Here is a 14,351-nt window from a genome sequence, read left to right on the forward strand (position 1 = left end):
GTGTATTGAAGGTGAAAACACTTGGCGAGATTTAATGAAGACAGCTTTAGAAAACCTAATTGTACTTCTGAAGGATGAGAACACAATTTCACCATACGAAATGTGTAGTAGTGGTTTAGTCCAGGCTCTTCTTACTGTTTTAAATAATGTAAGTTTATTTAGTACTAGAAAACAAAAACATAATAAAGTTTCAAAAGATGTGTGTGGTTAATGCTTTTGCTAGATTGACTTTAAGTATTGTTATTTAAGAAATATTTTAAAACTAAGTGAATGTTAAATGTTAATATTTCTGATTACTTTCCCTTTAAGTTACATTATTCTGTTAAAGCCAATTGAATGAAGTATTTGAACCTATTTGATTTTAGGTTCTCCAGTTTTATTTTGTTTGTTTGTTTTTCGAGACAGGGTTTCTCTGTGGTTTTGGAGCCTGTCCTGGAACTAGCTCTTGTAGACCAGGCTGGCCTCAAGCTCACTGAGATCCATGTGCCTCTCTGCCTCCTGAGTGCTGAGATTAAAGGTGTGTGCCTTCACTCCTGATTTTCACTTTAATTTCCAGAGTTTCTTTGTTTTTTTCTTGGGTTGGGGTGTTGAAACAGAGTTTCTCTCTGTATCCTCGGATACCTCTACCTCCCAATTGCCTGTGCCACCACTATCCAGCTTAAATCTTTTATTTTTATTTGGTGATAAAGTTCATATTTCCTTTTTTTTCTTTTTCTTTTTTCCTGCAGTTGTTCAAAGGAAAGTTCATATTTTCTTAAAGTCTTTATTTTCAGTGGGTCTCATTCATAAGTTTTACCATTTGTATTTTCATGTACAGAAATTATAGCAGTAATTGGTAAAAGTCACTAATTAATATCTATGAAGCCCTGATTTTAGTGGTCTTTTTTCCCTAAACTCATTGAAGTAGTTTAGTGAAAATGGAAATGATTGATTCTCATACAGTCTGAAGTCACTGGGTCTACTTTGGAGAGTACTAATAATAACAACATAATTGGTGACCCCCTTATGACATCAGTGAAGAAACACACCTGCATGTCGATCACTGCCTACAGAAACACCTGTGTGTTGATCACTGCCTATAATCAAACACCTGCTTGTCGATCACTGCCTACAAACACCTGCTTGTCGATCCTGCCTACAGTCAAACACCTGCATGTCAATCCCGCCTACAGTCAAACACCTGCGTGTCAGTCACTGCCTACAGTCAAACACCTGCTTGTCGATCACTCTACAAACACCTGTGTGTCAATCACTGTGTACAGAGGAAAACCTGCATGTCAGTTACTGCCTACAGAGAAACACCTGCTTATTGATTAACACCTTCAGAGAAACACCTGCGTGTCGATCCTGCCTGTAGAGAAACACCCGCTTTTCCATTACCACCTGCAGAGAAACATCTGCGTGGTCAATCACTGCCTACAGAGAAACACCTGTGTGTCGATCACCACCTACAGAGAAACACCTGTGTGTCAATCACTGCCTGTAGAGACACCTGTGTGTTGATCACTGCCTACGGAGAAACACCTGCGGTGTTGATCACTGCCTGCAGAGAAACACCTGCGTGTAGATCACTGCCTGCAGAGAAACACCTGCGCGTCGATCACTGCCTGTGGAGAAACACCTGTGTGTCCATCACTGCCTGTGGAGAAACACCTGCGTGTCGATCACTGCCTGCAGAGAAACACCTGCTTGTCGATCACTGCCTACAGAGAAACACCTGTGTGTTAGTTACTGCCTGCAGAGATACCTGCGTGCCTACTGAGCTTGCAGGAATTTTCTTTTTTAATTGAAAGATTGAATGAGTAATGAGCTTACTGAAATTGTATTGATAACTTAAAATATTCATGTCTTTATAAGCTTCTGATAAATTGGAGTAAAGTCTATAAATATGCTTTTATTTTACCTACTTTTCTGTTTTTCTCTAGAGCATAGATTTGGATATGAAGCAAGATTGTAGTCAACTGGTAGAAAGAATAAATGTCTTCAAAACAGCCTTTAGTGAAAGTGAAGACGATGAAAGGTAAACTCCAGAGGCTGTACAGTATGTTTATGCTGTGCAGAGTTGAAATACATATGTTCATCCACACAAGGCAATCACCCTACTCAGTGAAAGTAGCTTGAAAAATGTAAATGAAAAAAATTGAAATGTTATTTGAATCTAGTAAAAGAAAGTAAGCCATTTGTGTCAAGACAGCAGCTATTTAAGATACAGTCAGCCACATGCTTTTTGAGGGCAGCATGGACTACATAGTAAGCATCTGTTCCACAGTTAAAAAAGCTGGATGTGATGGTTTACCACACATCTGTAATCCTATTACTTAGGAGACGGCATCAGGAGGATTGAGTTCAAGACCAGCCTGACTAAATAAAGAATTCCCACCAGTTGAGCATTGGTTAAATGGGTGATATTATTGGCTGGTTGTTAGTTCTTTATCTGTGACATTGATACTCTATCCTTTTGTAGGGACATATAGTTAAAATCCCTCTGGAAGAAATTACACACTGTCATTTCCTTCAAAATAGAATGGAATGCGGTCTTCCGGGTGTATAAATAAAAGCAGGTTGGCCGTTAGTGGTGAATTGTGTAAGCTGGATTTTGGGGGTGTTTATGGTATATTATACTATTTTTTTTCTACTTTTGAATGTTGTGGAATTTCTATAATAAGTCACATTTCACTGGAGTGTATATTGTATCTTTGTGGGTAGCAATTGAAATGTTTCTGTGTTCAGCCAGGTGTAGTGGCAACATGTATGTAATCCTTGCACTAAGGAAGCAGAGGCAAGAGAGCTGAGTACTGGTGCCTTATCAAACCCTTTCTCCACACTTCCCCAAATGAAAAGACGAAGAAAAGAAAATATTACTGCCCTAAATGTAGCACATATTATAGCTCTCTAAATATTTAACTTTACATTTGCTTTGTATTTAATTGGGAATTTCATTAGTCTTTTATCTTTGGGTATATATAAGCACAGATTCCTTCGAAGGTCAGAAGAGGACATCAGCTCCCCTGGAGCTGCCTGTACAGGTGGTTGTGAGCCCCCAGGTGTGAGTGTGGCAACCAAACTCAAGTCCTCTGCAGGGGCAGCACTTTAGCTGCTCAGCCATTTCTCTAGCCCATGTGTGTGACTCTGAAGCAAAGAAATTGAGTTAGAATATCTCTGGAGTATTTCCCACTGCTCATGATTGCTAAGGTCTTTGGGATCTGATTTTTTTTTAATCTATATATATTTATTTATTTACTTGTTGAAATAAGAGCTGCTGGGCTGCGTCCCAGGCACCCAGCCGCCCCCACGGCTAGCTTTATACCCGAAATAATTACACGGAAACTGTATTCTTTTAATCACTGCCTGACCCATTAGTTCCAGCCTCATATTGGCTAGCTCTTACATATTGATCTAACCCATTTCTATTATTCTATGTAGTCCACAAGCTGGCTTACCAGGAATGATCTTAACCTGCATCTGTCTGCAGTGGGAGAACCATGGCGACTCCCTGACTCAGCTTCTTTCTCCCAGCATCCTGTTCTGTTTTCTCCGCCTACCTAAGGGTTGGCCTATGAAATGGGCCTAGGCAGTTTCTTTATTAATAAGAAATCATTCCCACATCATTTACTTATTATGTATACAGTGTTCTGTCTGCGTGTATGTCTGCAGGCCAGAAGAGGGCACCAGACCTCATTACAGATGGTTGTGAGCCACCATGTGGTTGCTGGGAATTGAACTCAGGACCTTTGGAAGAGCAGGCAATGCTCTTAACCACTGAGCCATCTCTCCAGCCCCTGGGATCTGATTTCAATCCCTGGATACACACGCTGGAATGAGAGAACCAGCTGCTGGATGTCATTGTCTGACCTTCTGATTGGTCACACAAATAATTAGCTGTAAGCAAGGAATTGTCTAATACAGAAATTGTCTGATACAGAAGCTGAGGGTTATGTGAATTTGGTAGTTAAGACTTTTATATGAATATTTGCACACAGTTACATAAACGTTCTCATTCTGTCTTCACAGCAGACCCGCAGTTGCATTAATTCGAAAGTTAATAGCTGTACTAGAATCTATTGAACGACTACCTCTCCATTTGTATGACACACCAGGATCCACATATAACCTCCAGGTAACCGTGAAACAGCCCTTTATAACTGAGTGCATTTAGGAACAGTGATATACTTCCTTTTTTATTTTAATACATGCCTTTGTTTATATTGGATTAAGAAAATTTTAAGCATAATTCTAATTGAAATGCCATTTGATTTTTTTTTTAAGATTTATTTATTATGTATACAATGTTCTGCCTGTATATATGCTTTCAGGCCAGAAGAGGGCAACAGATCTCATTATCAATGGTTGTGAGCTACCATGTGGTTGCTGGGAATTGAACACAGGACCTCTGGAAGAGCAGCCTGTGCTCTTATCTCTTCAGCCCAAACATTTGATTTTTTTAAAAGAAAGATTTATGTGTATGAATGTTTCACATTCATGTAAATGAACTACATGCATGCAGTACGAGAGAAGGCCAGAAGAGGGCATTGAATTGCCCTGTCCCATTTTTTAACTTGAAAAATCTAACTAAATGTTCTAAAAATTATAAATTGAGCCTGGTCTGCTATAAGAAAAAAACAAGGTATAAGGAGCAGACAGTAGCACAGTTTTGGAGGCTGGACATTTGTACATAACTGCATGGGCAGATTTGTTGTCTGATAAGGGGTTTCCTCTAACCACGTGTTCCACTGCTAAGGAGAATGAACACATTCCTGTTGGTTTTTATCTTTCTTTCCTTTCTTTTTGAGATAAGGTCCAGGCTGGCCTGGAGCTCAGAGAGACCCCCCCTGCCCCTTTGCCCCTCTGCTGCTGGCACTACAGGCACGTGTCACCATGCTTACCCTTCTTTCTAATCTCTGATTTCACCTCATCACCTTCCAGCTCCTGCTTACTTGCACAAACATTCAGACTGTAGTCTTATCACATCTCTTTATTGGCTGCCTGTGTTGAGATAAAGAAAAAAATGAAAGTATTTAAACATGGAGGCTTGTTTTTCTTTTTTAAACTTCAAACTGGGTCTCATGTTGTCTACGATGTCTTCAAACTCACTGTGTAGTTGAGAATGACTTTGAGCTCCTCCTAACCCATGTGTTCAAATTAAACTCTTTTTGGTGTGTTGTTTTGTTTTCTTTGAGACAGGGTTTCTCTGTGTGACAGCTCTGGTGGTCCTGGAACTCACTCTGTAGACCAGGCTGTCTCTGCTTCCTAAATGCTGGGGTTAAAGCTGTGTGCCACCACTGCTTTGCTCAAATTAAACTCTTTAAAAACCATTTTAGTGATTGGGTGGTGGTGGCTGCACAAGCCTTTAATTCCAGCACTTGGGAAGGCTTGGGAGGGAGAGGCTGGCAGACCTCAGTGAGTTCAAGGTCATATCTAGATACCAACGTAAACCTGAGAATAGTGCCGTTTACCCACAAGCGTGTGGGTATACAGCTGTCCACTGTAGCATGGGCAGCATACCAGCAGCCCTATCCCAGCATAGTTGTTGACAGGTAGTTTCCCAACTAGGAGTGGGGTCTTGTGACCCCCTCATTCTCTCCATGGTGGAGTATTGACTTGATGTCATGTACGTGGCATGGAGCAACCACGGTTGTTCATGACAATTGCCTGTCATGTCCACAGGTGTCTTTCCTAGTTCTTCCTGACCCCTGTCTCTTCTAGTCTTTCTGCCCTGTATTCTTCTGTGTTTTCTGAGCCTTGATTGGGAGTGATAATAGAAGTCTTCTTGGGGTTAGCATTCCACAGTTTCGTAGTCTCTGTACTTTGGTCACTTGTGGTTCTTTGTATTAATCTCTGTCCACTGCAAAAATAAGTTTCTTTGGGCTGGAGAGATGGTTCAGAAATTAAAAGTATTGACTGCTCCTTCAAAGGTTCTACGTTCAGTTCTAACAACCACATGGTGGCTCATAAACCATCTATAATGAGATCTGGTGCCCTCTTCTGACAGAACAATGTATACATAATAAATAAATCTTTGAAAGTGTGAGAGCTGGATTGAGGTCCATGAGTGTTTGTTTTTCCTGTCTTTTTCTTCAGTTGCTTGAATTACATATGTGTCATGTGCTCAACTTCCTCATATCCTTCTTTATCATTGATTAGAGCCTTCAAAAGCCTTTCCTCTTTTTATTAATCATGTGGTTTTCTTCTTTTTTCTTTTGGTTTTCTCTGATTAAGGCTTCTTTGTATAGTCTTGGCTGTCCTGGAACTAGCTCTGTAGACCAGGTTTGGCCTTGAACTCAGTCAGAAGATTCCCCCTGCCTCTCAAGTGCTGGGATTAAAGGCATGTACCATCATCACCCCAGCTAATCACATGGGTTTATGGCATAGTTCTTCTCTTTTAGAGATATGATATGTCCCAATCATTCTTTCCATTCTTTTGCTAATAGCTAAAATCTGGATATGGCCAAAAAAACCCAAATAAACAAAAAATCACATTTTCTTGATGAAAGCCTTGATCTATATCACAATACTATGTGAATTACTTTAGTATTTCCTAGAAGGTCCTTCTTTAATAATAAATTGTGCTTTTATTTAGCTAATTCTGTATGGAATAGTTACAGTGTATGGAGTAGTTTCTTTCAAATTTGGCTTTTATAAATGAGCTAATGATTTACTTTACCAAAGCAACGGCTACTCAAAGCCAGAGAACTTTTTTGTAACTTGCAAAAACTCACTTGTTACATAGAGATCCTATTTCATCAAAACAAAACAAAAGACAAAACTTGCTTAAGTTACTAAAGCCACTAGACTCCAACACTGAAGAACTTATCCCTCCAAGGCTTCTCAGTATGATTGTAAAAATACAGAAAAAGATCGGGGACTTCTTTGTGTTTCATTGATATGAATTCTAGGGACAAATATATTGTCCATTGTTTTTAGGCTTTATTCTTCCTGAGTGAATTGAAGGATTGTGGTACCTGTGGTCAGGCAAGGGCTGCGGATTAAAGACCACATAGAGACGTTGGTCACTCTTGAAGCAAGAATGCCAATTTTATTATACTCCCAGACAGCGTATATAGTGCTGTCCTTGACTGATGGCCGAGCCCTAGCTCTGGGGATTTTCTACTGCAAGCCCAACAGAAACCACTTCTTTGTTATCAGGAACTCATGAGGGTTCTGTGCTCAGAGCAGCTGCAAGTACAGGAAAACAAACTGTTTACTTCAGCAGGCAAGGGGTCATAGAAGATTCAGAGTCTGAGGGCCTTCAGCTCCCAACAGAGGATAGTCTCAAAGATTAGAAATTCACTTTCTGTAATCATTATAGGAGTGCCAATGTCTTCAAATTTTTTTAAATGTATGAATATTATGTCTGCATCTATGTCTGCCATGTGCATGTCTTATGCCTGCAGAAGCCTGAGGAGGGTGTTTAATTCCTTGAAACTGGAACTATTGAGGGTTGTAAGTTTTCATGTGGGTTCTGGGAAACAAATCCTGGTCCTCTAGAAGAGCAACAAATATTTTTTATGTCTCCCAGTGTCTTTTATTTCATACTTATTCAGTGTTTTTGTTTGTTGGTTTGATTTTGGGACTGGATTTCACAGAACCCAGGCTGGCCTTATGTAGGTGAGGATGACCTTGAACTCCTGATCTGAGTGACAGGTGTGAGCTACCACGCTGGGTTTCTGTGGTGCTGGGGATTACCCAGGACAAGTACTCTACTGGCTGAGCCACAACCCAGCCCTGTATGTTTTTTCATTTCAGAAGTTTGTATAAAACCCAAAGAAGAAAGATCAGAAATGTGCCAAATATACAAGTAGCCAGTGTTTCTGTAAGACTTTAGATTATGCAGAAACAAAGCTTGTTAAAATTGGTTGCATACTAAAATGTGTCAGACAAAAAAATTACCTTGTCTTTTTAAGTTTATTAGATGCTGGTATCCTAGCTCCTTCTGTTGCTGTGGTGAGATATTCCAGTTAGCTGATTGCAAACAATTTAGGGGAGAAAGGGATAACGGACTATGATTCCAGATTCCAGTCCACCCTGGGGTGTGGTCTCAGAAGCAGGCCATGGCACAGCTGGTCACAGCCCCTCACACTCGAGTACTCATGCTGCCTGCCTGCTTAGTCAGGCAGCTTCCTTCACTCTGAAAGCGTGGCTGCCCCAACTGGGCCGGCTCTTTTTCTCTTCCTTCACTCTGAAAGTGTTGCTGCCACAACTGGGCCGGCTCTTTTTCTATCAGTTAAGAAAATCCCCTGTGAGCGTGTCTCTAGGCCACACTCATCTGACATCTCAGTGAAGGCTCTCCTTCAACTGAGTCTAAGTTCCCCATGCTAACACTGAAAACTAACTTTCTTGAGCTTGAGAGAAGTCTCAGTAGGTAAAGACATTTGCCATCAAGACTGGGAACCCGAGTTAATTCTCCAGGACCCACATGGTAAAAGGAGAACTGATTCCCACAGGTTGTTTTCTGACTACCACATCCCCCGCCCCAGCCAAATAACTAAATCTAATAAAATATTTAAAAAGGAAACGCTCCCCTCACCCACCCATCAACGCCTGAGGCAGGTGCAAGGCTAGCCCTGGCAGCCACTAGCTGTGACAGGACAGCAGGCGCTGCACCTCAGCAGGGCACCACCATAAAGCTAACCCTGTTAGCACAGGTGTAGGTGAGCCAGCTCCAGTGTTGTGAGCATGGGAGAGCTGTCCCCAGTACCCATCCTACTTCATCTATGCCCTGCGGATCCAGAGCTGCAGGATCTCCACAAAGTGAGGACCTAGCATTGGTGGTGTAATGATACCAGAGGCCTCGAACTAGACTCTGCAGCGAACACTTGGAAATAAAGATTGGACAAAGGAGTCTCTGGCGTGACTCACTGTGTCACATTGCAGCTTCCAGAACAAAAACCTAACTTAAGAGCCAATGAGTGCTTGCTGCCGAGCTTGATCTGCGTTTGATTCCTAGAATGCATGTGCTGACGCCTGTGGATTGGTTGTCCTCTTGATCTCCACGGGAGGGTGCCCTCTCACATACACAGATAATAAATGATGGACACTATGAAAGGTTCACTAGCCTCGGGTCATACATGGTGTGGTTGCAAAGGAATAAGTTGATTAGCTTCTTAACTGTAATATATGACTTAGGAGCTATATATTTCATCTATTTTGTTTTTTGGGGGGATTGGTTCTCACTATGTATCTCTCTATAGACCAGGCTGGCCTCAAACTCATAGAGATCCGATTGTCTCTGTCTCTCCAGTGTTAGGATTAAAGGCGTGCACCACCATACCTGGCTCTGTTTGTGAATGTACTTTGTAATCTTACTTATAAGTAAATATAAAATATATAAGCATATATGGATATAGATATATAATATATTTGAAGTTTGGAAACTCTAGTAAGTTACTTTTTCCCTTGATAATCACTGTCAATCATTGAACCTTTTACAAGTCATGTAGAAACATTTATTGATCTAAGTCCTTGGATTCTTTTTTTCCTTTATTTTTTTGAAGCCTGATTTTGTAGGTCACCCAGTCTGGCCTCAAACTCATGGCAATTCTCCTGCCTTTTTTTCCCAACCACTGGTATTGCAGATATGCCACCACTTCTGGCTTTATCCTCCCATTATGACTGTACTTTTTAATAAACTTATTTGTTTGTGAATCATTTTTATTATTCTAACAGAGATGCATGTTTTCTGATGACTGTTGATTATTTCTGTGTAGATACTCACAAGAAGATTACGCTTTCGGCTGGAACGTGCCCCTGGTGAGACTGCGTTGATAGATCGGACTGGCAGAATGCTGAAGATGGAGCCCTTGGCTACAGTTGAGTCTCTGGAACAGTATCTGCTGAAAATGGTGAGCTCCTACCTGGCAAGGTCTTCTCGAAGTGGGCATTCTCCACATTGCTTTAACCGTTTGTCATAAAGAAAGTGCACATACAGAGTATGGTAATATAATTGCGCCCAGTGATTCTGTTTTTAGAGATACTTTAGAAAATAGTATTACCAGCACCTTGAACATAAAGATGTTTATTTTTATTTATTTACTTATTTATTTGTTATGTATATAACATTCTGCCTCCATGTAAGCCTGCACGCCAGAAGAGGGTGACAGATCTCATTACAGATGGTTGTGAGCCACCATGTGGTTGCTGGGAATTGAACTCAGGACCTTTGAAAGAGCTGCCAGTGCTTTTATTCTCTGAGCCATTTCTCCAGCCCAAAGATGTTTATTAAAGTTCATCTGATATTGAAGAAGTACACAAAATCTTAATACTAACAACAAAAAAAGCCCTAGAACAATTGCAGATGTGAGTCACTATACCTAAGCTTTTATTTTTAATAAAGAACTAATTGTGACATCTTGTTCTTTTTAAATTAAAAACAATTTATTTATTTGTTATGTATACAGTGTTCTTCCTGCGTGTTTCCCTGCAGGCCAGAGGAGGACGCCAGATCTCATTACAGATGGTTGTGAGCCACCATGTGTTTGCTGGGAATTGAACTCAGGACCTTTGGAAGAGCAGGCAATGCTCTTAACCTCTGAGCCATCTCTCCCACTCTTGACAGCTGCTTCTTAATTTGAATGTTCTATAACTTTAAAGGTTTTTGAGACTAGTGAGAATGGAAAATGTTTTTGCATACTGTAACGATATCGTTTTATAATAAGGACTTTTTTCTATTAGAATAATATCTGGGATGTACTCTGGTTTGGTAAGTGGCTGAGCGATATCGTTCACATGTAAAGTCCTGAGTGCAGTTCTCCAGCATTGCAGAAACAAATGCACAGGCCGACCATGTGGCTGATCGTGGAGCTCTGTGTCTGTGGGGCATTTTATTATTTTATTATAGTCTTCACGTGCTTAACTCCTGGCTAGGTGATATTTTTAAAATGTCATGTTATAACACAGCTGACTTTGAAAAGGTTGGAAAGGGTGGCTTACTGTTTATTCAGATGGAGTTCAAGGTGACAGTCTTGTGTGTTTACTTTATTTAGGTAGCAAAGCAGTGGTATGATTTTGACCGATCCTCATTTGTTTTTGTTCGAAAATTAAGAGAAGGCCAAAATTTTATATTTCGACACCAGCATGATTTTGATGAAAATGGAATCATTTACTGGATTGGGACAAATGCAAAGTAAGTTATTTCCTGTCAGCTAAAATGACAGTGCTTAGCTGGGAGAGTAAATTATTAGATACGCATTGAACATTCTTCTACTGAAGGAATTTATCTTATATGTTAAATGGCCTTCAGCTGGCTGTGTCGTCAAGGGTAACCCTGGATTCCTGTCCTCCTCCTCTGCTTGATTCCAGGAGTGCACCATCATTCTTAGTTTGTGACTGGAATTAAGAGCAAATGTGAACCAATGCAAATTGCATTAATGTTGATTTCTCCTTTTTTAATTTTGATTTTTGTATAGAACTGCGTATGAATGGGTAAATCCTGCCGCGTATGGACTTGTGGTAGTAACGTCATCAGAGGGAAGAAACCTGCCATATGGTCGCTTGGAAGACATACTGAGTCGTGACAATTCTGCTTTAAACTGTCACAGCAACGATGACAAGAATGCCTGGTTTGCCATAGATCTAGGTGTCTGGGTAATACCATCGGCATACACACTGCGCCATGCTCGTGGCTATGGAAGGTCTGCACTGAGAAATTGGGTTTTCCAGGTATCCAAAGATGGACAGAACTGGACTTCTCTGTATACCCATGTTGATGACTGCAGTCTCAATGAACCAGGGTTAGTTGAGGAGTCTTTGCAAATTGGGGAACTCAGTAAAGAGCCTTGTTTATTTTTAGAGTTGTGTATTGTAGAGCTCTGTTTTTTGAAATATTGAAACAAGATTTTCTTCGTAAAAACAAATCACTTGATATGTAGTGTAGACATTGACATTTTGAAATACTGGCTGTATTGAAAATGCTAAAGTATCAGTAGGGGCCAGCAAGGTGGCCCTTGGGTTAAGGCCTTTGTTGCCTAGTTGCCTAGCCTCATCGCCTGATTCTGAGTCACAGAATCCACAGCTTCGAACTCTAACCTCTACAGACGAGTGCCCTTGCACATATGTTTATACACACACTCCAGGAGCTGGAGAGATGACTCAGCAGTTAAGAACACTGCCTGTTCTTCCAGAGGACCGAGGTTCAGTTCCCAGTAGCTTTAGAGCTATCTGTAACTCCAATTCCAGGGGGCCTGACACCTTCACACCAATGCACATAAAGTTAAATTAAAAAAAAAAAAATTCTCGGTCTGGAGAGATGGCTCAGTGGTTAAGAGCAATGGTGTTCTTCCACAGGTTGTGAGTTCAATTCCCAGCAACCACATGGTGGCTCACAACTATCTGTTATGATATCATTATATCTGGCGCCCTCTTCTGGCGTGTGAGGCTACATAATAAATATGTGTGTTGTATACATAATAAATAAATAAATCTTTAAAAAAAGACATAAAAATTCTCTAAAAGAAAAAAATGTAAATACATTTAAAATGGCAAGAATTTACAAAGATTTCATTTTAAAGATTTTTTCCTTTTAAATATTTTCTTTGCTGTATGTATTTTACAAATCAAATCTTTTGACATTATAAAATAAGTATTTTTTAAAATTTCGTATTTAATTTATTAGCCATTTTTAAATCAATTTTGTTTTCTGAGACAGGCTCACACTGTATAATCGTTGATGGCTTCTAACTCACTGTAGACAAGGCTGGCTTTGAACTTATAATGATCCACCTGCCTCTGTTTCCTGGGATTAAAGGCATGTGCTACCATGCCTGGCTTTTTTTTTTTAGTCAAATTTTAAGTGGGTATTAAGGGAATATTCTAAAGTTTTTTATTGTGTAAGAAAACCTTCTCACTTCCAATATCTTTTCCATGTGATTTCTATCTTTTTAAAATCACATATTTTCAAACACTTTCTGTCTATTGCATCCACAGATCAACTGCAACTTGGCCACTTGACCCAGCGAAGGATGAGAAACAGGGGTGGCGCCACGTGCGGATCAAACAGATGGGGAAGAATGCCAGTGGACAGACACACTACCTCTCGCTCTCTGGATTCGAGCTCTATGGCACTGTCAACGGCGTATGTGAAGACCAGCTAGGTAATGAGAGGACACGAGACTTTTCTAAGTATTTACAGCTGGTTATTGAAAGTGTGACCTGGCTTCTATCTCCCTAATTCTGATCTCGTAGGGAAAGCAGCTAAAGAAGCAGAAGCAAATCTTAGAAGGCAGAGGCGCCTCGTGCGCTCCCAAGTCCTCAGGTACATGGTTCCCGGAGCACGTGTTATCAGAGGCCTTGACTGGAAGTGGCGAGATCAGGACGGCAGCCCTCAGGGAGAAGGCACTGTCACAGGGGAGCTGCACAATGGTGAGTGGGGCTTCGGACGCTTGGTGTTGAGGTCATGTGTCAAATGATACTACAGCTATTTCTTCTGTCTTTGGACAATTTGTAAATCGCATGACAGAACTGATAATAATGATTTCACATTAAAATGAAAAAACGAAGCTGGCCTTAGTGCCTTACATCTTTATTCTCAGTACCTGGGAGGTAGAGATAGCGGATCTGAGTCTGAAGTCAGCCTAATAGTTCCAGGCCAACCAGAACTTCATGCTTGAGACTCCTTCTAAAAATTAAAAACTTATGGGGCTGGAGAGATGGCTCAGAAGTTAAGAGCATTGCTTGCTCTTCCAAAGGTTCTAAGTTCAATTCCCAATAACCATCTGTAATGGGGTCTGGTGCCCTCTTCTGGCGTGCAGACATACACACAGACAGAATATTGTATACATAATAAATAAATAAATAAATAAATATTTTTTAAAAAATTAAAAACTTACTTAGAAATGAACAAACAAAAAACTTACTAGATTTTGATTAAAATCTGTTTGCTAGTATTGTAGCATGATTATTAAACTAGTATTAAATTTCTTCAAGATACATTCCTTCTCTTGTTCCTTAGTATATTGTTGTCAAGGTACCAGTAAATCCTGATTGTAATTTTCTGTGTTTTTTCTTAGTAGTCTCAGGATTTAGGTAGTACCTTTTCACTGTATTTAAAGACATGTAAAGAAAAAAAGAATTAGTGTTCAACAGAGCAAAGACTAGGAATACAGTCTCTTGATCTCTTAGTTTGTTTAGGGGTGCTGGGTCTACCACCCTCTGGAGGAGTTTAAACTTTTTTAGTAGGACTAACTGTGCAAAGCAAGTACTTTCATTTTGACCTTTGTGCTGTAGAGTCTAGAAAAGTCCTTACCCAATAATAAACTAATAAACTAAGTCTTAACTCCCTAAGTGCTTTTCCTGCTGACTTTTTTTTTTTTTTTTTTTTTTTTGGTTTTTCGAGACAGGGTTTCTCTGTGGCTTTGGAG

The 14,351-nt window shown here is 40.2% G+C and overlaps 1 protein-coding gene across 1 annotated transcript in view; it reads left to right on the forward strand.

The window, feature by feature from the left end:
- Hectd1 (HECT domain E3 ubiquitin protein ligase 1) overlaps positions 1–14,351 on the forward strand; it is a 90,184-nt gene that overhangs the window by 44,016 nt on the left and 31,817 nt on the right. Inside the window, exons 17-24 of the mRNA XM_026778782.1 lie at positions 2–148; positions 1,926–2,020; positions 4,012–4,117; positions 9,705–9,839; positions 10,980–11,119; positions 11,403–11,726; positions 12,919–13,085; positions 13,177–13,353. Of these exons, the coding sequence (XP_026634583.1) occupies positions 2–148; positions 1,926–2,020; positions 4,012–4,117; positions 9,705–9,839; positions 10,980–11,119; positions 11,403–11,726; positions 12,919–13,085; positions 13,177–13,353 (1,291 nt within the window). The remainder of the gene's footprint in view (position 1; positions 149–1,925; positions 2,021–4,011; positions 4,118–9,704; positions 9,840–10,979; positions 11,120–11,402; positions 11,727–12,918; positions 13,086–13,176; positions 13,354–14,351) is intronic.

This window comes from Microtus ochrogaster, chromosome 1, assembly GCF_000317375.1.
Source record: "Microtus ochrogaster isolate Prairie Vole_2 chromosome 1, MicOch1.0, whole genome shotgun sequence".
In the NCBI taxonomy this organism is placed as follows: Eukaryota; Metazoa; Chordata; class Mammalia; order Rodentia; family Cricetidae; genus Microtus; species Microtus ochrogaster.